The sequence below is a fragment of the Typopeltis vanoorti genome, chromosome 6 (assembly GCF_054136105.1).
Source record: "Typopeltis vanoorti isolate ZY-2024b chromosome 6, IOZ_Tvanoo_1.0, whole genome shotgun sequence".
NCBI lineage: Eukaryota > Metazoa > Arthropoda > Arachnida > Uropygi > Thelyphonidae > Typopeltis > Typopeltis vanoorti.
In genome coordinates this window covers 44777231-44803287 of record NC_143554.1, presented here as the reverse complement: position 1 = coordinate 44803287, position 26057 = coordinate 44777231, and the positions used below count along the sequence as shown (strand labels likewise).

Sequence of the window (26057 nt, the reverse complement as noted above, 5' to 3'; positions counted from 1 at the left end):
ACCTTAATAAGATGTAGGACCCCCTTTCATTCTAATGACTTCAGCAATCTTACAGGGCATACTTTCTACAACTGTATGATAGCAATCAATTAGAATTTTGGACCATTCTTCCTGTAGACAGGTAATGAGGTCCTAGACAGTTGTGGTGTGCACTCTGGTAAGAGAAGTTCACCAGGTATCTGCCACACACCTGTTGATCTGTTCGATAGAGGGTGTTGTATGATCTGTCACTCCATAACACAGCTTTCCAAGCCTCCAAGTCACACTGTTCATGCTCTTTGGACCACTGAAGATGAAGTTTGCATGTTGGTTTGGATAATGTGGGGCTTGCATATTGTGGTTCTACCATGGAAACCCATGTTGTGAGCCTCGGTTTTGAATGTTTTGTGCAGATTTGTGTTCTTCTAGTTGACACCGAGAACCCCCTATTTAATGTGCTGGCTGATGAGTGGCAGTTTTTACATATTATCCTTCATAGCATTCCATGGTCACGTTCGGTAATTCATTCACTGCAGGTAGCACTTGTAGTTGACTCCCTGCACTCCCATCTCAGTATGGTATCACTGACTGTGGACCTGGGATGATCTAATTTGTCAACAATTTGTAAAACAGATAGGCCTGCAATGTGGCATCCTATCACAATGCCTTTTTCAAATTTCATCAGTTGCTCCCTTCTTGCAGTCATTTCACCCAGATACAGTTGTGCTGATTTGGGAGCATCATATAGGGACGCCCATTGACTTCTTTCCACTACCACTGATTTGACAATTCTAACTTTAATGGCCTTACTCACACATCTATCTTTCATAATTTTCATCAGGTTTAAGATAGCTTTTTTTCCTTATGACTTCTGTTTCTTCTTCTTTTTGGCATTTTAGTTCCAGACAGTCTTGGGGACTGCTTCTTGAACAATTTTCTTCCACTTAATTCTATCTTGTGCATCCCTCCTTTCCAATCCAACTTCTTCCATATCCCTTTTCATGTTTTCACACCATCTTTTCTCTGAATTGGATGGTCTACCAGTCTTCTCCATACATGGACGGCCCACCTCAATCTACTTTCTCTCACTTTGTCGCTAATTTTTCTAACCTCCATCTTCCTTATATCTTCGTTCCTCCTATGCTCTTTCCTTGATGTTCAATTTATCCATCTTAACATCCTAAACCCATCTCTATTCTTTCTAACTCCTGTTCCTCCTGAGTTCTCTTTGTTGCCCATGTCTCTGCTCCATTCAACAAGGCCAGTCTAATGGCTGATTAATATGTATATATATATATACTTGTTTTTACTTTTTTCAGTGCATTTCTGTCACATATCACTCTTGACATCTCCCCACGACTATCTTTCTTTTAATTTTATCTTCACATTTAACATCATTTCTGATTCTGGAACACAGTAAAGCATAACAATTGCTATTTTATCTCCCTCTATTATAAATTCATCTAAATTACCAAAGCCATCACTTTTGTTTTGCTGGGGTTTATATGGATCCTCACTTTGTCACTTTCCCTCTTAAAATAGAATTAAACCAAGAATATAATTTCTTGACATCTTTAATTTCTAGGATTATATACTGTTGCCTTATCTTTTTAATATTTATAGTGAATATAATATGAGAAAGGCTAACTTAGACAAAGACCCAGATGGAATTAAGATTGGTAGCAGAAAAATAAATAATTTAAGATATTCAGATGACAACTCTCATAGCAGCAACTAAGAAAGATATGTATCATCTATCATCTTTTGTTTTTGGTACAATGCTATTCCTAAGTTCATCATACTTCAAGTAAGGCAGTGTATGGTGCCTTACTTGACATAAGGTGCCATACGCTGCCTTATATCAAAAATGTCACAGACAAAGTGGCTGCATTGCTTCTGAGAGTATAATATAAAAGTAGCTTTTTTACCTTTACAAAAAATATCAAGATTCCTACATCCACCAAAACCTCCACATCACCCTATGAAAAAAAAAAAAAAAAAAAAAAAACAGGCATCTATGAGATTCATTGCTTTCATGGCATTTGTTATGTAGGCCAGACAAGAAAGTTGGGAGAGATCCGCATGTCTGAACACATAAAAGATGTTGAAAAAAGAAGACAGCATAAATCAGGCCTGGCTTTCCACAACCACTAATGGCCATCAAGTATCCTGGCAACAAAAAAAAAAAAAAATGTCATATATTGATCGTAACTGTTTTACAGGAAAATTTTAAAAAATCTCACAAATGCTGGGGTAAAGGCCTCTCCCACTGCAGGAGGCTTCTGTCAGGGTGACCCACTCCATCTTAGGAGAGTGTTTATTCACTTATATGAATGAATGTATGAAGGTGGAAGACAATCACAAACATCTAAACCTAGGCAGGTTTCAGATCCGTAGCCTCTTGGTTAAAGAGTAGATACACTAACCACTCAGCCGGCAGGATAAGAAGCATTGTGTAGGGAGCTCAGTGATTTCCCTACACAATGCAATAAAAATCAAGACTTAATATTACATCAAGTGTGGTCTGCTGGAATTTATTTACCCTCTCATAACACTACATGGAAATCTAAATGCGGAAAGAGTACAGGGACATTTTGACCCGTTGCATACGTTATACGGTAGAAGATCAATTTGGTGATGACTATTGTCTGTATCAGCATGACAATGCTACCTGTCATAAAGCAAGGTCTGTGAGGGAATGGTTTGTGGACAATGATGTTCCAGAAATGGACTGGCCAGCCCAGAGCCCTGACCTGAATCCCATAGAACATCTTTGGGATGAATTAGAATGTTGACTTTGCCCACATCACGAACTGGTCTGGCTACAGATCTTCAGGAAGAATGGGCTGCCATTTCCTCCAGAAACGTTCTGACATCTGGTAGAAAGTCTTCCCGGCAGAGTTACAACTGTCATAGAAGCAAAGGGTGGACCCACCACGTATTAATGTCCACAACTGGAAAGTGTGTCACAGGCAAAATCTGATTACAGTTTCGAGTAGGTGTTTTGATCAGATAGTGTATTTAATAGTTGTGAAGTTATTAAAAATATCTAATACGTGTAATTAATTGTTAAATAGGCTTTTGTTGTGTAAAACTTTTATGTACCACTACCCCTGATGATGTAAGTCTTACGACTTATGAAACTTATTGGGTTGTAATTGCTTATTTTTATTAATCTCTTTATTTATATTATAATGTGGTCTCAATACCAACAACTTCCCACGGAGGCTAGTTGTTTATTCAGAAGGTGATTTAAACATCATGGGGTAGCTGTGATACTGAAGACAGTTCAGGCAAGAGCCCTTCTTGGTTATAATCCTGTTAATGGCAGGGTATTTAAGGCTCATCTTACCAAGGTGTTGATAATGGTAGTTTGTGAACCCCAAACAGATAGGCCTGGTGAAGATAGTGAGGAATTCTATGACTACAGACTGTTTTGGATTGCCTGCCAAGGAGGGGTATATTTTACATCTTATTAGGGAATTTTAATGCAAAAGTGGGAAAGAGTATGGCCTGAGTGTGGAATATTTGGTTTGGCTGAATATAACAACTGTGATGAAAGACTGTTGGAATTTGTCCATACTAACAGATTAGTTATTACCAAAACCTGCTTCCAGAAACACCCACGAACAGACCTATACTTGGACATCTAACATTGATAGGTCAAGACACGAGATTGATTTTGTCCTGGAGCAGACTGTGGTACAGACCATCAGCTAGTAAAAGCCAAAGTAAAATTAAGACGCTGAAAACTTCCAAGTCAGGCATGTCCCACTAGACAGGATGTCAGAGTAATTCATAGTGGGCTCACAGAAGAAACATCAACTTGGTTGGATGATCTTTTGGAGACTAGTGAGGAGAACTCCCCTGAATTGCTTTAGGAATGAGTCAAGGTTATAATACAGGATAAAGCCAACAAGTATCTCAGCTCAATTAGGGATGTAAGTGAAAGAAGGCAGTTGGAAAAACAAAGATATATAGGGACTGAAGAATATCAGAAGTTACATAAAGAAGTTAGAAGAGCCATCAGACAGAACAAGGAAAAGTTTTATACTAATAAATGTGAAGAAATAGTGCTCCAGATGAGGAGGCACAATTATAAAAGGATGTATCGTTTAGTTTGTGACCTAAAGCACAAGTAAGCCCAAACTGAATGTCATCAAAGATAGAAATGGAGCAGCAGTAACAGAAGAATGGAAATCAAAAATATATGGAAAAAATACTGTGAGGAACTGTACAACAGAGAGGATAAGGGAAAATTTGGAGGCGCCCTTTCATCAGAAAAATTTTGATTTGGACCTCCTCCATTTAGGCATGAGGTGGAAAGAGCAGTTAACCAGCATAACAGCAGTAAACTCCAGGGGTGACCATAAGTGTTAGCAGAGCTAATCTCAGGTAGTATGGTCACTTAAACAGAATGGGAGAAGAAAGATCAGCAAAACAGGTGCTCTCTACCAGGTTGGCAGGAAAAAGACCTGGAGGAAGACCAAGATATAGGTGGGATGATACAGTAAAAAGTGCATCTGAAGACAGAAATATAAGATCAGACAATGTTGGAGTCTTGACAGATAACAGATTGATTTGGAGGAAAACTGTTGATAGGAAGTTAGTAATGATGTAAGTTTTTCATGTAGTACTATCATAATATCCTGTACCTCTTGAGAGTACATGTCAGGAATTTGATGATGATAATGAGGTCCAGGGATGCAAATGGAATCTAAGCAGAGGCCACAGAAGATGGAGGGATAAGAGTGTTTCATAGGCTGATTACAAGGATATGGGAGACAGGATCATGGCCTAGAGACTGGAAGAAGTCTGATTTTCATACTACTACTACTACATAAGAAGGAAGATATGAAGGATTGCAAGAACTATAGAACTATTAGTTTAATCTCTCATGCAAGCAAGATGTTATTGAAAATCATTCTAAATAGGATTGAGGCAGAGATGCCTGAAGAAACAAGCCGGTTTAGGAAAGGTAAGGGAACCAGCAATAGATCCTTTGTCTTGGAAAAGTATAAAGAATTTAGACTCCCTATGGTAATGTGTTTCATAGACTACTCTTAAGCTTTTGACTGTGTTCAGCATGTGAAACTATGAGAAGTAATGAAAATAATGGGTTTTCCTCAACACACAATCAAGGTTGCTAGCTAACTTGTACAGCTAGAAGCCATGGTAAGAACAGGTATTGAACTAACTGATTGGCTTCAGGTTGTAAAACCTGAGTTTTACATGAGTTAAGGATGACTACTTTCTCCTATCTGTTTGGTATTTATGAGGACATCGTGCATAGAGCAGTAGATGAGCTTAAGACAGGAATCAGGATAGGTGGTAGATTAATCAGTAATCTGAGGTATGCTGATGTAATGACAAGGAAGAATTAGGACAAATTCTTGACAAAGTTAATGAGATCAGTAAGAACAGGGGGCTTCAGCTGAAACTTGCAAGATTATGGTTCCCAAAGAAAATACAGACAGGGAAGCTCTTAAGAAACAAGTATACCTTAATGGAGAAAGAACTGAAGAAATCAGCCAGTTCGAATACCTGGGATCCATTATTAATGTGAAGAATTGCCGTTCAGAATATGTCAGGAATGGCAAAATCAACAAGTAGAGACATTTTTAAAATCTAGAGAAATGGATCTATCTGCACAGGAACAAAGTTGAGGATTTTGGATGCAGCTGTTTTTCCAACAGCAACTTATAAATGTGAGACTTGGAACATAAAGAAGTCTGATAAGAAAAGGATAGCTGCTTTTGATAGGCAGGTAAAAGGATGGGTTCTAGAAAGGAATGGTGCAACTTTAAAGTTCTTAAGGATATTTACAGAAGAAATTGAAATACTTTGAACACATTGAAAGGATGAAAGGACTTCTCATAACAGTAATAGAAGGTAAAATTCCTGGAAAAAGAGGAAGGGATAGACCATTAATGGGGTGGATGGATAGTGTGTCTGCAGTGACTGATCTTCTCACAGTTGAAGCCTCCAGATGTGCTCTGGTAAGGACTGATGTAGCACATCAACAAGCATCTGCATGACCATACATCTGAAATGTCCAATGTATAGATGGATGAACAGCCCATCAACTAAAAGCAGGTTATCAATATGCACCCCCCCCCCCCACACACACACTCAGGTTGCACATCACATCACATGTGAAGCAGAGTACTGGTGTACCTCAGTAAGCTGTTCTTTTACCTACTTTATCCTTTTCAAACATCAATGATCTTCAACTGACACAAATCCAGTCACAGTTTAGTGAACTAAACTCTTCTTCATTATTTGGTGAAAATTTGTTATACACAAAAACCTTCTAAAATATCTATCCCAAACACCTTGAATAATCACCAAACCATGTTTTGGTAGATGATCATCAGATAGCTTTGTCAACTTCAACTGCCAGTATATCTCAATCCTCTTTTATTTCTTACAAAGATATAATTCCACTGTTCTTCATTTTTATCTTTTATAATAAAGACTAATAGATAAGATGAAATTTATCCCTTATACCTTTTCCTTCCATCTTTCTTTGAGTGAAGTACTGGTGCATTCTGTCTGCTCAGAAGAACTAGGTTTTGCCTGGAGCCAAAGAGAAATCTTTTGTCCTAGGCATGGCTATTTTTTCACCTCTGAACAACTATTAAGAATAAAATTCTCAAATCTCAAACTGAAGAAAATTCTCTTTATACCTCTGGAAATGGTATCCTAAAAGCTCCAAAATTTGATTCTGAAAAGGAAAGATTGGCACTTCTTTCACTCCTTCACCCCATCTTCCCATTAATTTCACTCCTATTATTCAGTATCTACTACTACATGCACTTTCTATGATTCTTGTGGCCATTTGTTCATTAGAAATGGAATGAGCATTTTTCCCTATTTTCCTCTAAATGCACTTAGATATATACCACAACAAAATAACCATCTATTAGGAGTTCAACTCCAAACAACTTACAAAAACAAAACAGTTTTCATTTTCATTCATTTTTTCTGTAGTTCAGATTTTTTTTTTTTAATGTGTAATCTACCAATATTCAATTCTAATGTTAAATTAACAAGTTTTTACCCACTCCACCCATCTCTCTCTCTCTCTCAAAATTCCTGCCAAACAAATCTAAAAATGCACTAGTGTGTGACATAAGTTATAAGTTGAGTAAACTTTTTCGTTGTGGGTCATCATAAGAAATTTCACTTAGTTGCATACCTACCAACAGGATTGTATGACAATTTTGCACAAATGAAGGAAATTGTTTCAAATTTAAAATTCTTTAAAAACTAAAGTTTTTAGCTCATTACTCAAGAAGTTCGATGAGTTTTTACTTCACTCAAGTTTTATTGCTTTATTTATAATTGCTATTTCCTGTTTCTTGCAAATCTCTAAAATCTTCTCTAATGATCACTCAATTTATTCTTGCTAAAGCTAATTTAAACCGAAATATTTCATTCTCATCTTTGTACCTCCAGACCTCTAACATACTATTAAACATTGTCTACTCACTCTTCATTGCTACCTGCTTTCTTCTTGCTTATTCACCTCGAGTGAATATAATTTTTGTGTTACCAATAATAATACTACCTTCCATTCTATGTTACAGGAAAGACTATACCATTCACAGTAGCTTCATGAATATATTATCTTTTGTTAACCATCTCTTACTTAATTCAATAATTTTTTGACTATCTATGCTAATCCAACATTACAAATCTTCCCATTATTTTTAGTGCATCTAGTAATTATAAATCAGATCAATAACTTACAAATTATATGTAGCCATCTTTTCTCATTACATCCTATTATAGTGTTATTTAAAATAATACTAGCTTGTGAAGCACCAATAATTTCATTCTACCTATAGGAGTGACTTTTCCACATCTGAGAAATATCTTATTCCTATGGTAAAGATAACAAATTCCCCCCCCCCCCCCCCAATTTCTGGTGTCATCTCAAAAGTAACTTTTGTCTAGTGATTTTTCTTCACAATGTATACTTTGCACTCAAGTCTCATTTTCCTATTCATATATAAATAAAATATGTTTATTGATAGACATCGATAAAATGTTATCCAACCTTTGGTTGTAATAACTGTTCTGGTACATTATTGAAGCCTTCCTACTAGTTTCATTTCTGAAAGAAGCTAGTGGTCATGAGGCCTGCCTGGACTGTGCCCTTGATTCTGGATTCTAGTTCATTTCAAAAATATACTATCAGATTCTATGCTCTCTGCTGCCACTGAAAGTGTTTGGATATTTTCCTTCAAATGATGTGTTTAGAATCATTGCTTTGTGATATTATCATGCTGAAAGGTATAAGAGCATTTGTCCAAACTTCAATGTAGGACCTAGCAGTCATAATTTCATGTATTGACCAGAGCACCACTATTCCATATTTTGTGTGCTTTGTCCCTTATGAGATTGCTTGTGGCCTCTTTCATAGCTCCAAAAGCAGATTTTCTATGATTTGAAAGCAAAGTGAGATGAGGTAACTGATATTCTCAAAGGGTGTCATAGTCCATGTCAATGAAAATTTTAGGTTACTTCAGTGTATTTTAAATTTAGTGTAGCTGTGGACTTCGAAATGCTTAACTGCTACACAAATAGCATAGACATTTGTCCAGTGATTTATGACTACCATTTTCTTCAAAAACACTATTAACTCTTTCTGTTTATTCATCATATGGATACACAATGACTGAAATGACTTCAGACTGTATAACTTATCCCCTTAATAAACTACAAATTTGCATACTGTACAGTTCATCCATTTTTTCCTGCAATTAGATGAGTATCCCATAACTTTAAGTAAAATAGTGTACACACTGCCAAACTTCTCAATTTAAGAATGAAATTTCACTCATACAAATCCATTCTTTTGACAAATATCCACATATTTGAAGCCACATTCAGTCACAATCAAGCCATTATGCTTTTTATATTTCTCAATTTGCGTCTGTCACATACTGAAGGAACATTTTCATTTTCCCTTTTTTCTTTTCCTGCTTTGTAATAATTATTTCATATGCTCTCTAAAATAAAGTCAGTTATGCTTTATATTTTCTTCTGCCAAAACATTTTCTTCACTTTATCATCCACCATACTTCTAATTAGCTAATCCCTACAGCAATAACTCACCCCCCAACCCCAATCCACTTATTACCACTATGTAGTTCACTTTAACTGCCTCAATTCTTTGTACCATTTGCTAGTCTTTATCAATTTTGTTTTGTTTCATTCATTTATCATCATCATTTTTCACCTCTAAAAACTCATTAGAATATACATAATTAGATATAAGCTGAAAAAAAATTACTCTGATTCCACTCAGTCTTATAATTTCTAAAAGTAGTAAAAACAGTTCAACAAATATTTAATAATTCAATTAAATCTTTTGATAGACATAGAGCAACCCTTTCATTGTCATTACACTTACATCTGTATGTAATGCTCTGTAAGCACATATGTGCACACGTACGCACATATACGTCTATACTTACCTGCTTTTCAGATGTTGAAGATGACATTCTAACAGCCATTTCAAGCAAGTATATACATAAGGAAACTACTTGTTCTGGAATATCTGGATCATGAAAAGCCTGCAAAAAAAGTAAAATAGTATTATTTATGTAAAAGTGCAATGCTAGGTTAAGAAGCAAATGTGGAAAATGTTTTTCATCATAAATAGGTATTTCATTATTTTATTTATTCTTTCTTTATTCTTCTAGCAGAATGTCAAATGGAACATTTTACAGCAGAAAAAAAAAAGTAAAGAAAAATAAAGCAGACCCTTTGTAACAACTAGGCTTATAAGTTAAATTTAATAGAGTTTAAAATGAATGATATTAATTAACCTCCCAAACAGCTAGGACGTCTATAGACGTCCAACTAAATCTGGATATGATTCAGCCCACCTGTTTAAAGAACCAGGATAAGAAGTGCAATTTGACCGTCCTGTCCATTAGATGGTGTGATAAGCCCTCACGCTGAAGAGAATGGTTAATCAGATTATCTCACATTCGTAGCTACCTCTCAGTTGCCTATAACAAGAAACTCACTTTCTTGTTCTATGCTGGTTAACTGGATTTTAGTTATATAGGATAGACAAAAAAATAGAGAAATTATTTATATTTTTGTTTTCTCTTTTTACTGTACAATACAATTTTAATTTCTGGACAAAATAAAGGTCTTGCATAACTTCTTCACTTAAATATTGCCTTACCTTAGAGAACCAATTTCATTTTTAATTTTTTTGCGCTAATTTTTTTCTAATCGCTTTCTAGACGAAACATTTTTCTTTGTTCTCGAAGAAATTAATTCACGATAATTATTTGAAATATTCTTTTAAAAAAAGAAAAGAAAACCGGCTGCTGACATTCCAGATTATATTATTTTTATTTTTGTACAAAACCATTGAAATCGAATAATACTTCACAGATTTCCTTTAGGATACACTGGAGCAACTTTGCTTTATAGAGAATAACATGAAATTCTTTAATCATATCACTAAATTTTTTCTTTATATTATATAGTAATCTACTGTTCTTTTTACTTTCACTTTCTTGGTTTCCCTGTATAATTGGTCATTACAAAATGAAATTAACAGTTATAGATATTTACCGCATAACTCAGATATTTTATTCTCCAATTTTTAAAGTAAGCAATACGTTTGCTTATTTTTATCATTCAAAATATGTATATCAAATGCATCAAATGTGAAATTTCATTTCCTTTCACAATACAAATGAACTTTATTTCAACTTTGATAGCATCACCCCCCCCCCTCCTGTTGCAACATTACCAGACATCCAAAAGCTGTTATGAAACATAGGTACAGTTTTTATTTCATTCGTGATTTTTTCCATAATAATTGTTCCACATAACGTTTAATTTTTTCGACACAGAACTATGTTTTGATTATTATAAATTTGCAAATTATAAATAAGAAAATATACATATTATTTCCCTATTATTATAAATCAGGAAGTTATGTGACATTGGCTAATAGGGAAAATTAATATTTAAAAACACTGTCATCCTACAAATGCAATATCAGAATATGCTTCGAATGTCTGCTAATCAATCAGAAAGATGGAAAAACAGAACAAGGAATTTCTGCCTGTAAAATATTCAGTTATTGCACGAGGTACTTTTGTGTGCTGCCTTCTGGGAATGTTCTTTTTGATCTGGTTCCCAGTGGTGATGGTGGTGGTATGTGTGTGGGGGGGCGGGTGTTAGTAATCTCCGTTAGTCTACAACTTGTTACTGGGCAGAAAGGAATATTAGAAAGTATACCCAATATACGATTCATTTGTGAGATGGCAAGCAAGAGCAGCAGCAGCAATAGCAGTAATTTTTTTCAAGATAATTATCAAATAATTTAGAATTTTTCAATAATAAAAGTGAAACCAATCACTATAAATAAAGAAATCATTTTTGGCATAACTACTGCATCAGCCTATAATCGAAATGTCAGTTTTTCTGTGTTAGGACGTCTGAACAGCTGAAAACAAAACAAGACATTCTTGCTTGAGGCAATTTAGTGCGACTTCTAGGAAACTTTCTGTCTTGTGTTTCTCAAAAGAGTAATCTAAGACTTTTAGCTTTTCCTCTAGGTAAGAGGATTATTGTCCAGCATTTCTAAGACGTATTTCAGAAATAGCAATCAGCAGAAAGAGAAGTAGTAATATTTAGATTTTTTTATTAAAAAAAGAAACAGAAATAACACAATTGAAATTTCTTTGTGTGGTATACAGTTTTACATGTTGAAAATACAGCATAGTATTTCTAAATCTTAGAATAATTTCAGCAGACCGTCGATTTCAGATTCAAAGAAGGAGTACAGAATTAGAAGCTTCGATATACAACAACATTATTGCTTTATTTCTTTTGTCAAAACGGTAAACTGAAATAAGATTTTTGAATACCGTCTGAAAGCTTTCAAAGCTATAGAAATTTAAAGTAGTTATGCAACTCAGTTCCAGGACAGGAGAGGGGGAGGATGCAGTAAAAAATCCTAAAAATGACCATAAATTTTTAATCATTCCATACAGAATATCCTTCCTATTATAAAAAATCCTAAAAATGACCATAAATTTTTAATCATTCCATACAGAATATCCTTCCTATTATATTTTCAACATACCTACAGTGGTTAAGCACTGGATATTATAGTAATGTGCATCCTACAAAAAAAAAAAAAAAAACCCTCTGTTGCAATTTTCAGCAAAAGAAGAGGGCAAAGAGTCTCTGATAAAATACCATTAGGTATAAATTTTTGATACTAAAAAAGATACAATATCGGAAACCGAGTGATGCAGTTTATAATCATTTGTTGTTCATAAAAAAAAAAAAAAAATCGTTCCTGAAATTGAAATGTGACAATCCATATAAAGGTATTTTGCAAAGAAAGCAAGCAAAATGTCATATTTATTTCACTAAATGTTATTTAAAAACATAAATATTTGACAAAATATTTTAAATGTAAACAAACATTTGAAAATTCACGAAAAAGAATCTATATTGTCAGTAAAGTGGAGAAAATTAACTATTATTAAAGTATATTCATTGCAAAGGCTGATGTATGGTCATTTCAGGATTGATTATTTATTTTGGCAGTGTGAAACTTCTATTTTTGGAAAGAGACACAAGAAATAAATTGTTCAGCAAAAAAAAAAAAAAAAAAAAACAATCAAATATCCTAGTACAGTGAAGAAAATTCGAAGTAACAGAGTACATGTAAAGACAAGTGACACAAAAGTCGGTCGACCACAGTTAATCCGCTAATGGCTCTCAAATCGCCGTTAAGGGTTTAACAGCAGAGGAGAGTAAATACTTGATAAAAGATAGAATGCTGATGAAGTTTTGATCCATGAAAAAGTCTGGGGTAGTCTTGCTATTTCATCCACCTTGGCCGGTAGGAGGGTTAACATTCCTGTATAAAAGTCTTGAATTAAAAATGCTGAAAACTTGATAAAAACATGGCAAAGGACTTCATTGAAGCCATGAGGGAAATCTCATACCATCTCAGCTCCAATGAAGTCCTTTGTCAAGTTTTCACCATTTTTACTTCAAGACAGGTATGTTAATTAATATCATTCATTTTTAATCCTATTAAATTTAACTTATAAGCCTAGTTGTTATAAAGAGTCTGTTCCACTGCCAAAAAATAGCTCTTTTTTCTACTGTAAACATTTAGGAGAATCATGATTTTTCAGTAATTAACGGTATTAAGAGCATTTTACTTTTCATTTCACCCTGGGAATTCTTAATATTCATCTTACCCATAAAAGGTTATAAAATCCATATTATACATCAGAACCATAGGTGGGCTATGATTTATATAATCTGGAAATCCTGTACTAAAGACCAAACATGGCATCTTTCAAACTACTTCAGAATTTCAATATGCAGGTCACATACTAGTGGCCAGTCTGGTTGGCCAAGTGGTTAGCTTATCCATTCTCCAACAGGCTGTGGGTTCAAATCCGGCCAAGGGCATAGATGTTTGTGATTGTACTACCAGCCAATTACCATATGTATTGCTGCGACCTGTGTCCTGACACAGTATGACTCTTGGTGTCTTTATGCCATAAAAAATCAAATCAGTACTAGATGAAGAAATAACCTACCAACTGTGGTGTAAGTGTTAAGTATTTCCCATATATGATGCAAATATTGGGGGGGGGGGAATAATGACACATTTATATAAAAATAATTCAATACTTATTTTGTTGATGTATAGATTTGCATCCATTTAAAAATCACTGTTAAATGATTAAATTGTTGTTGGAAGGAAAAATAAATCAGCACAAACAAACTGAACTTACGAGCATGACACTAAACTTATGTTCACAAGAATTTCTTTTTGCTTTGTTATATCTTCATACTAACTTTCTGCATTTATAATTATTTTATTTTAGGGCTTTACACACACACACACACACACACACACACACACACACACACACACACACAAAAGACAATAAACAATCATTAGAGATAGTACGAAGTATAATCCACTTCAGTAATTCTGTTACCATTCCAATGACAAGGCAGACCAAATTCTTGGATACACCACCTTCTACAAAGGAAAGATATTCAAAAATATTTTCCTATCTCAAGCTCTGAAAGTACATCATTACTGCAGATGTTACAAATCATTGCAGATGATCTCCCTTACAAACAAGAGAAAAGTTCAGAGAACTATGTTGAAATATGATAATTTGAAGGAAAATGAAATTAGCTTTTGTTTCTCATAGTCTTAGATGTATTCAAATGCTGCTACAGAACTCAATGAATAGTTTGAATACTTAAAATTATAATGAATCTTTTCAAGCTAAGCATCCAAACTAACTTTGCTTATGGAACAAAGCATTCTCACTGATGTAATCCAGCAACTCTATTTTTCTTCTTATTTGCAAAATGCTATTTTTTTTGTGTATGTATTTCCTGATGTAAACATAATTATATACACATCAGTAACTAGTTCTTCTTTGTTGTCTCTTTCACACATTCTCATAGTTGGCATAACATTTATGTACTCATCAGGGCCAGTTTTATCATTAGGCGAACCTAGGCAATCGCCTAGGGGTGATAAGACTTGTGTACATGTGCTTGTGTGAGTATGACAAAATATATGTAGAGAGAGAGAGAGACAATGTATAGGGGCACCTAAATTTTCTTTGCCTAGGGGCATGATACTCTCGAACCGGCCCTGGTACTCATACACAACAAACTCAAAAGCATAAATTTGATGTTTTAATGGAAAATGTGTAGTAGATATATTATTAACAAGGCTGACACCCATACAGAAAAAAAAAAAAATTATTAACTCATATATCGCTTCCTTGTTGCAAGGAAATTACCAGAGGGAAAAGAGAAGCCTGGCTTACAATAATCAAAAATTGAGTTAAGCAGGTATGTTTTACTTGTTCATGTCTTGGTCATAGCTCAATAAATGGAGTACACTATCCGAGTTCAAAGGAAAACAATAGTTAGCTTTTGTGATTCAAATACAAAGTTACATAATTCATTCATTATTACAGAAAAAATAAATAAAAAGATAATTATTCTTCTTCTTTCACTACACGTTATTCCTACTTCCCATGCAGGGTCCGCGTGTTACTTACATGTGACTTCTTGTTAGTATCACTTCCAACCGACCTGTCGTCTAGCCTGCCACTGGGGGGGGGGGGGGGTATATTTTTGACTGTAGTAGCGTATATTCACGGGGCCAGTTCGCCTGCTTGAGGGATGAAAAATGCCAGATAAACTGGTGGAAAAAACCCCAATGCCCATGCCCAAGACCGGCTAACACTCGGCTATGGCTGAGGAAGATCCTCAAATTCCTCACATCTTCAACGGGAATCGAACTTGGACACTCCTTCCCCACTCATATGGTTGTGAAGAGCAAAGCCACTAGGCTAACTGCGCAGACAAATAAAAAGATAATTATTATTAACAGTTGTGATTTCTTCCCAGAATTTTGAGATAGGCATGCAATCAGAACAGCTAAGATTCAGTTGATGTAAAGTTTTGCAAGTTTCAAGAAGCAGATGACCAAATTTAAATCTACTTGAGAAAAGAATCTTGGTTTAATTCCAAAAAACTCTGTTTTCTAGTGTCATTTGTATGGTAAGCAAGGCGAGATATCTGATTCAAGGAATTTCATGTACTGGGATTCTATTCTCAGCAAAACAGCCTATCTGTCCAAAATTACAGTCAACATGAACAGGATACCTGATGAACACAAGGCAAGGAGAGTGGTGGTAATTTTTGTTTAGTGGATGGTAAAAAAAAAAAGAAGGCAGTTTCCAAGCTGATTTGAAGAAGGTGGTGCATAAATTATACTTGAACAGAACCTGTGCTATTTGTTCTAATGTTCTTTAAAGTACAGAATGAGACCCTACAAGTTTCATAAGGTGTCAGACTTACATTATTAGGAGTATTAGCAAAAAGCTGTACAGAAGAGAGACTAAAAACAGTTAATTACACATATTAGATGTTATTAGATGTTCACAATTTGTACATATAAATAAATAACCAAAATAAATAAATAATTACTGTATACGTGTTGGAACAATGCTAGTTGCTGTTGTCATGTTGTATCATATCCTAGGTCTGCAGCAGTTAAATTTTTAATGAAAGTAGACCAAACTTGGTGTAGGATTGAGCCTCGATCTTTGTTACATTGTGTGGGAATCTGCAGCATTTCAGAGGCTTCCCTGAAGTTTTTTTTTTTTTTTTTTTGTAAAACTATTATGATCAATATAAGGCATTTTTGTTTGTTGCCAAACTACTTGATGGTCTGTAGTAGTTGTATGCGTGCCAAACCTGAATATGCTGTCTTTTTTTGATGTCTCTTACATGTTCAGAAATATGGATATCCTCCCCTATCTTCCCATTTGGCCTACATAGCAAATGCCACAAGAGCAATGAATCTCAAATGCCTGGTTTTTCATGGGATCATGTGGAGATTTTGGTGGGTGTAAGAATCTGGATATTTTATGCAATGGTAAAAAAAAAAGTGGCTTTAATGTTGTACTCACAGAGCAACTTTGTATCATTCTTGATGTAAGATAATGTGATTGCATTCTTAAAATCTTGTGTAAGTGGAGGAGTTGTATTAAGAATTCTGTTGATCATTTTAGGTTCATAACCATTAAGGGAGAGAGTATGCCTCAGATAGTGTAGTTCTTCATTCCTATTAATTGACATATTGGATATCTTGTATCTATTTCATAATGTTTTAATCATGCCCATAACAATTTGGTTATATCTATTAGTAGTCAATATGATTTTTCTTTCATTTAATTCTTTCAACAAAAGGGAATCAGAACAGAATGCACGAATTCTGTCTTCTCGGATGGATGATAGTGTGACGACAGATGTATCTGCCAGTAGAGGAAGGTTTTGCTATAAACAGAAATTGAATACTGTCTATAAAAGTAGAAGTATAGAATATTAAAGTATTCAGAAAGGGAAGTTTCTTGATGGATTCGAGTTCAGTAGTGAACTTGATACTGAAGTACATGGTGTCTTTCCATAAACAGTAATAATGCTGCTTCTGGAGGCTGAGAAAAACTTGTATCGAAGAGTTCATTTTCAAGATATTCCATGAAATACTTAGTCAAAGCTGTTGAAATAGAATGCCAATGGCTGTTCCCTCAATCCACATGTACAACATATTTTACAACATGAAATAGGACTGATGGTGAATTTAAACAAGTTAGCAATTTCTTCTGAGAAATTAGCTTGTATGAGGAGTTTCTCAAAATGGTATGTTAGTGAATAGGGAAACTACACTGAAGGAAATCATTTAATTTTTTAAAGTAAACCTGTGAGTTTATGGGGCAAAAAAACCTTGGGTTTTTTGCCCCATAAACTCAATAAAATCAGCCGTAGAACCCACATTATTTCAGACATTAAATATATTGTGTTAGGATTAGGGATCACGAGATGGCGACACTTGTTGAGTCATCTCTCTTTGCTGCATGCCGCATAATTAGTGATAGCCTTGGTCCAGCTATCTGTGATTGGGTACCAGTGGAGATTGAACTGCCCACTCACTCTCCAAAAGTTAGATAGGGCTAAAACGGCCTTGCCTACTCCCTATACAGGAATAAAAAAGGCATTAGCTGATATGATGATTGAAATTCTTAATAAAAGTTGGTTAATCACTATTTTACTTTTTTTTTTTCAGTTTTTGTTTTATTAATATTATTTTTCTGTGAATCCTATGCATGAAAGGTTACTAAATGCATTAATAAATATCAATATAAGCACCTATTGTACATTAGTCTCATGAGTGGGCTAAGGGGATTAGATAATCTGGATACCATGTTTCAGAGACCAGATATAGAACTTTTCAAGTCACTTCAGGTTCCAGAGTAGTGCTCTCATACTAGGTGAGAGCACTACTCTGGAAATTCACTAGGCACATAAGGATGTTCCCAAACATCCATGGCTGTACTAGGATTTGATCTATTGTTGAAGAGCAATCCACACAACCAACAAAGACTAACAATATTATACTATTAAATACTTATAATCATTTCTTAAGAAAAATATTTTTAATTACAAATTTTATGATAGCATTCTGCATTAGCTTAATGCAATGCACAATATGGAAAAGGCAATTCTGAGCTAGATGGAATGAAAGATGAATGCTGGTAGCATGCTTGGTGAGTCAGCAGTTCAGCTATAAAAGAATGTTGGGCCTGTCGCTCATGTTGACAAGCTTTAGGTAACAGTGGATGGAATTTCTATGAGATAATAAGGCACATAATGACTCAATATTTGTGCATGGTAGGTGAAGAAACAAGGTTATCCAGGTCATAAACCAGTAAAACTCTTTTATGTTCAGTGGAACATGCAATGTGAAATTGGAAAGTTAAAAATCTAAAGAGAGAAATGGACAGATTAAAAACTGCTACTAAGAATTAGTGAGATGAGTTGGAGTGGAACTGGAGACTTTTGGAGTAATCATTTAATAATCATAGAGTAATTGTTTTTTGCTGTCGTGTCACCTGAATAGTGAAGATACAGGCAAGAAATGGAATCACAATAGTCCTTAATAAGGAACAGGGAAGAAGAGTAATCAATTCAGTAAAATAAAGCAGATCTGATAATAATAAAACTTGAAGTAAAACCAACAAATACGATGATAATATGCTTACACTTACCAGTGACTACAATAATGATAAAGTTGAAAGAGTATATGAGAATTTGATAAAGTTCACTAAAAGTGAAGACAATCTCTTTTTCATGGACAATCGGAATGTTGTCGTTGGAGAAGGAAAATAAGGTAAAGAAGTGGAAATACATGGACTTGGATGACAAAACGAAAAATGCAATAAGTTTCTAGAGTTTTGCAACCAATTTAATCTGATAATTCCCAACATCTGATATCAGGTATTAAAAAGAAGATGGTATCATACAGATTATATTATGACAAGAAATAGACTTAAAAATCAAGTAAAATCATGCAAATGTTACTCTGGAGCTCATGCAGACAGTGACACAATTTGGTTTTATCAAAATGCAATTTGATAGGCTGAAAAGGGGAGATATGATTGAGACATTCAAATTGCTGAAGGGTTTCTATAGGATTAATTCAGAGGATATTTTTGAGAACAGGACTGGTGGTGGGAGGACTAGAGGACAATCCATGGAAGCTGGGCAAGAGTGTGGTTAGTAAGGGTGTTAGAGCTGGGTTTTATATTTTTAGAGTGGTGAATAAGTGGAATAAGCTGATAGAGTCTGTTGTGGGTGCTATGACAGTGAATGAGTTCAAGGCAAAGTATGATAGATACTGTGTGAATGTCGAATAGTTGTGATGGACATTCACACAGTATCTATCATACTTTGCCTTGAAGTATGATAAAGTAAAGTATGATAGATACCGTGTGAATGTCCATCACAACTATTCGACATTCACACAGTATCTATCATACTGTGTGAATGTCGAATGACATTCACACAGTATGACACAAATTGTGTCACTGTCACTGGAGCTCATGCAGACAGTGACACAATTTGGTTTTATCAAAATGCAATTTGAAATTTAAAAGATGTCAGAAACAAGGAAAAGGTCAAAATGGAATACACTTAAAATATAGGGAATCATAAAATTTATAAACAGAAGACTGATGAAAACATTAAAATTGGAGAGCAGAAAAAAAAAACACAAAAGAAAAGTGGACTTATTTTTAAGTACACAATCATCAAGGCAGCCAATGACTATATAAGATTAAAGAACTGGTCAACAAAAATAACCATGGATCACTCAAGACATTCTAAACCTAACCGATAAAAGAAGAAAATATAAAACCTATCCAAATGAAGAAAATAAGGAAAATATAAATATAATGTAATAAAAGAAATGAGCCAACAAAGCAAAATAAGAAGCACAAGTATCAAAATTAAATGTGGGAGCATCCTTATAGATAAGGAAAAAATTTCTGAAACATGGAAAAAGTACTTAAAGAAATCTATGATGGAGAAGATCTAGACAACGAGGCTATACAAAATGAAACAGGATCCGATGTGGATAAAACTGTCCCAACAACATTAAAAGAGGAATTTGAGTGGGAACTAAATAAATTATCTGCTAAAAATCAAAATATTACCAAAGAATTAATAAAATATTCAGGAAATATAACTAAGTCATGTCTATTCGAGATCATAAAGGATTTAAGTAGAACTGGAATCATACCCAAAGACTTGACACAATGCTCTGTCATTCCCAATCTTAAAATAAATAATGCAGACAATTGTGAAAATCATCATACATTAAGTTTAATTTCACATGCTTTGAAAATATTATTCAAACTTATACAAAAAGATTAACAAATAAGGCTGAATATATTGGATTTGATCAATTTGGATTCAGGTAACAAAGACAAGGGACCCTGGCTCTTTTTGAGAAGAATAAGGATACTTAGATAGTTCTCCTTGACCTGGAGAATGCCTTCGATAGTTTTGACTGGAACCAAATGTTTCAGATCTTAAATATAATAAAGACAGAATAGAAAGACTCATACATCTATACTTTGAAATGAACAGCATGAGTTGACTAAGAGAAGGTCATGTTTCAGCAACTTGAATCACATTTTATAATAATGTTGCTGTTGAGTTAAACAATGGGAATGGATATGCTATGATACTTTTCAATTTTGTTAAGACTTTTGACAGAATACAGCATGGATGACTGTTGTATAAACTGGAGAACAAGGAACTGGATTATAAAATATTAGTGTAGAAAAGAGGATGGCTGACAGACATCAAAATGTGGTGGTATAATGGGAATACCACCAGAGTCTACAAGATTTAAGGTAACCCAGTGGTGTACCACAAAGATCAGTCTTTGGTCCACTGTTATTCAATCCATATATTAATGACGTTGGAAAAGATTTGAAGGCGACATCCAGCTATTTTCCGATGATGCAAAGATAAGCAGGTAATCAGAAATGCAGATGATATACTGTATTTTGCAGAGTGATTTGAATAGGCTGGAATTGTGCACACATGGGCTCTCAGTTCACTGTTAGTAAACGTAAAGTCATACACTTTGGTGTCAATGTCATATTATGTTGGTGGGATTCTGTCAGAAAAAACTGATCAGGATAAGGATCTTGGAGTTTTAGCAGATAGGAAGTTGAAGTTCAAGTGCAACATGGCCAAGACTGCAAATACAACTGAAAGGATAATTGCTATGCTGGAATGAACAGTCACATGTAAAGATAAGGAAGTCATTTTGCCTCTTTACAAGGCCTTGATTAAAACCTCACTTGAATTATTGTGTGCTGGTCTGATGTCCTGGTTTGAATGGTAATTCTGATGTAGTGGAGAGTGAGCTTTCATGGCCAGTTTATTTAGAACTAATGTAAAACAGTTGATTTTTATCCAATTTATTGTTTATCTTAGAAAATTAGTGTTTTATAGCATATTAGTGTTGATTTTCAAGTTTTTATAGTTTTCAGTGTTTTTGTAAAATTCCTTTTTTTTTTTTGAGATATTGCAATATTTAAACATGTCATCAAACAAAATTAAAAATGCACAAGAATTGAGCAGGAACAAAACAGAACACTGACAAGAATAGTAAAGTTGAGATCAAGAAGGCTTGCTCTGCTGAAGAGAAACTTGAGAATGCTGAAAATGGATTAACCTCGAAAACTGCAAAATAAAAACAGATTATTAGACAGACAGACAACATGGGAATCACAAATAGAAGGTATTTAAAGTAGCATAGGAAAGACAACAAAATTACGCAGCAAAATGAGGAACAACACATTCCAGAACAGGCATGACACTGTGTAACAAAAATCAGGTAGGTAAAGCCAACTATATAAAAGACTAATATTATTTGATATGGTGATTATCATAAAACATTCCACTGATGACTGGGTAATGACCTTAAGTTTTCCCAGATCAAAAATACAGCAAACACATTTGAAAAAAAGAAAAGAAGAGTAAAAGAGGTAGTAATTTAAGAAGGTACGAACAATTTAACTAGTGATAAATTCAATATGAGAGAGCATATGAAAGGATTGTTGAAAGAGGCAAGAGTAGGAAAGTGAAAATCATTAGTATATTATGTAGGTATGATAGAAACAAATTAGAAAGGACTATGACAAATTTGATGCATCGCCTGTAGAAGGAATGGATGTGAATTTTGGGATGTGTGGAGTGAGTTTGAGGAAAGAATGGATTTGTATAAGAGGAACAGCCTACACTTGAATGTGGTATCAGGAGAAATTATTAACTGATATGAGATTAACACAGAGAAGTCACAGAAACTAGATTATGATGGAAGGAATGGTGAGAATCTGTGTTAAAAAAATAAAAAATAAAGCAACCATGTTGTGTAACTGCGTTAATGATAGGAATGTGCATTAATAGGGAAATGATTATGAGGAAAGAACAACTGTATATTCATCTGGTTCAAACTTATTAAGCATTTGAAAGGATGTCTTCATAAGTAATAAATAAATATAAAACAATAAATAAGAATAGAAATCCGTAAGTTATCCAACTGGGTCGTGCACGCCACAGAAGTATACAAAAAAAACTATGCAGTCCATACAAAAATGCCAGGAGTATCAGAAACAAAGGGATAGAGTTTCTTGCCTTGGTCAATACATTGGGGCCTCAAACTTGAAGGCATTAGTGAGCTATCTGGTGTAGAAATATTAACTGGTATTGAGTTTAAAGGGTACAGTATTTTTATGAAGGATAGACAGGATAGAAGAGGAGGGATGTCCTACTAATTATATTGGATGATTTGAATCCAGTTAGGGCAGACAGCTATGACTGCAATACTAATAATAATTTTCCATGTGGCAGTGAGTCAGAAGCCATCTGGTGTGAAGTGGAGTCTAACAAGGTGAAATACTGATCCACTTAGTGTGTAAAACACCTCACTAAGTGGATCAGTTGGAAGTGATGGCACATGGACAATTGTGCTCAAATTTGGTTGCCTTGTTTTCATTGTGACGTAAAAACATTACAGAGGGTCCAAACACAAATGACCAAAATATCAGGACTCTGGAGTGTTGGTTATGAAGCACTAAACTCTGTAATCCACATTTAGGGGAATGTGGATTACAGAGCTTAGTGGATAGGAAGAAAAGAGATGTGATGGAGACACTCAAGTTAAGGGATTCTACCAGATTAATACAGAAGGAATTATAAAAAGAGTGGATGTTAGGTTGGGAAGAATCACATCTTTATACAAATTCCATCTCTGGAAGTTGTATAAAAATGTGGTGAAGAAGGGTGTGAGAAGTAGATTTTTTATGTGAAGAGTTGTTGGTGAGGGATACTTAAGGGTCAAAGCTGTATAACTGAGAGGAGACCTCCACATAGCCTTTAAAGGAATGTGGAGAACCCACCAGGGCTTCTGACCTAATGTCCAATCCTCACCTTCTCGTGGTGCACCCTGTTGGGTATCTACGTGGATACTGAACGAACGAGGATGGGCTGGCAATTTGAGATTTAGCTGATCAAATTGTATTCTTATTGGTTAAACCAAAATATAAAATGATGGTACAACATGACAAAATTTCATGCCAGCTGGGGTGTCGCCGGTTAAACAAGGCCCACGTTGTTTTCGTCACAGAACAAGGGCGAACAGCGAAAAGTCAGCTACTGGAACAAATCTGAAAACGCACCCCAACTCAACATCACCAGAGTTAAAGATCGGTACTATCAACATAAGAAGCCTGAATGGCAAAGAAATAGAGCTAGCTGACATAAGTACCAGATCGACATAATAGGGGTGCCTTAAACAAAAAAGACAACAACTGGTGAGATCTTTCTGAGCAATAAATACAAAATGTTATATTCAGGCAATGACAATCAAGGAAAAAAAGGAGTAGCCATAGTATTCAACACAAAATAAGAGGCTAATCTTCTTGAATGGCAGGCAGTTTCAAGTAGAATGATGTGGACAAATATCAGAATGGGGAATTGGACAATGAGGCTTATTTGTGCCTTTGGTCCCACAGAAGGTTCTACTAAGGTAGAACTGGAGGAATTTTTTAATGCTGTAGAGAAAGCAATTGTCACAATGAAAAAGGAAAAGTTGGTCCTTGTTGGGGATCTAAACAGCAGAGTAGGAAATGATTGTCAGACATACAAAAATATTTTGGGAAAATTTGGAGAAAAGAGCAAAGCCAATAATAATGGCAAATATCTGTTGGATTTCTGCTCAGGACATGGACTGGTTATTACTAACACCATGTTCCAACAAAATGTGCACAAATTCACATTTTCATGGAGAGAAGAGGCAAGGAATAAGAAAAGTCTCATTGACTATGTTATTGTTGATAGTGATGTTTTCTCCCTGGTGCAGGACACCAGAGTGTACAGAGAAATTGGAAGTGATCACTAATTAGTCTTGAGCAGGATAAAACTGAATTTCGTATTGAAAAGAATAACACGTACGAAATCTCAGATGTGAACTGCAGACTAAAATACACAAAGATTATTGAAGAAAAAATGAAAGAGTTTGAGAACAGGAACCAAACCTTGGAGATTCAGTGGCAACCAAGAAAACCTTGATTGATTCAGCCAGAGATGCATTTGGTGAGGTTGTCTACAAGGATAGAAAAATCAGAACTCCATGGTGGGCACAGGAAGTTAAAGAGGCAGTGAAGGAAAAGAAGAAAGCATATCAAAAGTTCCTGGCAAACCAGGAAGGCACAACACTCTTTCCTCCATTTGAAGAAGCTTCGAAATGGAGGAAAGAGTGCTGTAAAAAGAGTTAGAGATAACAAAGGTGACATGAAACAGTAGACAAAGATATCCTTGAAGTATGGAGTAATTACTTCGGAAAATTGCTAAATGAAATAAGCAGTAGTAAAAAACACTCAACATGCATACAGTCAGCAATACATATCCATACTTGAAGTAGAAAAAGCCATCAAAGGCTTGAAATGGGAAAAAGCAGCAGGAGTAGATGATATTCGACCAGAAATGCCGAAGTATGGTGGTATAAAAGTCTTACAGTGGCTATACTGCATAGTTCAGAAGGCCTGGACAGAGGGATGAATTCCTGATGATTGGAGTAAGCTCTAATAGTACCCATGTATAAAAAGGGAAATAAAACTGAATGTGAGAATTTCAGAGGTATTTCCCTACTGAGTGTTCCTGGCAAGATCTATGCAAGCATACTTGAGAAACAGTTAAGAAGAATTGTGGAAGAAATGCTTAGTGAAGAACAAGCTGGATTCAGGCCAAACAGAGGCTGTCAGGATCAGATCTTCACTTTACAACAAATAGTTGAGAAAGCATGGGAATATAACAAAGATCTGTATTTATCTGGAAAAGGCATATGACAAGGTACCAAGATAGAAGCTATTCAATACGTTACAGTTATATTGTGTCAATGGGGCACTATATCAACCAATACTTAGTCTTTATTTGAGTTGTAAATCAGCAGTTAAAATTGAAGGAAGTACAGGAAGGTGGTTTAATGTTAAATCTGGTGTGAGACAAGGATGTACATTATCCCATCTGTTATTCATTATCTATATGGATCACATTATGAAGGAAAGTGGTATAAAACATGATATCAGAATTGGAGATATTAATGTCAGCTCTTTGCTTTATGTGGACGATGTTATACTTCTAAATAAATCTGCTACAAGTTTGCAAGATTCCCTGACTAAATTGAATAACTGTTGTAATAGATATGGTATGAAGGTCAGCAATAAAAAGACAAAGACAATGAAAATAGGTAGAATCATTGAAAATGTCAACTGTGTTGATGGAGAACCTGTGGAACAAGTAAAACATTTCAGCTACTTAGGCACGATTTTTAGTGAAGATGGTAAATTAAATATGGAAATAGACAACAGAATCAACAAAGCTGGTATGGTAGGAAGTCAATTGAATAAATTCATATGGAATAAGAGAGAAATTAGTCAGAACACTAAATTAGCTGTTTACAAGACAGTGTTCAAACCAGTTTTAACTTATGGATTTGAGAGCTGGGTCAGAAGTAAAACACTTGACCAAAGACTAGAGACCGCAGATATGAGAGTTCTGAGAAAGATTAGAGGCGTGAACAGATGGCATCAATG

The 26057-nt window shown here is 34.8% G+C and overlaps 1 protein-coding gene across 2 annotated transcripts in view; it reads right to left on the bottom strand.

Moving 5' to 3' along the window:
• Positions 1-26057, bottom strand: part of Ubr3 (Ubr3 ubiquitin ligase) — a 542232-nt gene that overhangs the window by 216128 nt on the left and 300047 nt on the right. For both annotated transcript variants that reach the window (XM_090394146.1, XM_090394147.1), the window contains exon 17: positions 9468-9566. In XM_090394146.1, coding sequence (XP_090250272.1) covers positions 9468-9566 — 99 coding nt within the window. The remainder of the gene's footprint in view (positions 1-9467; positions 9567-26057) is intronic.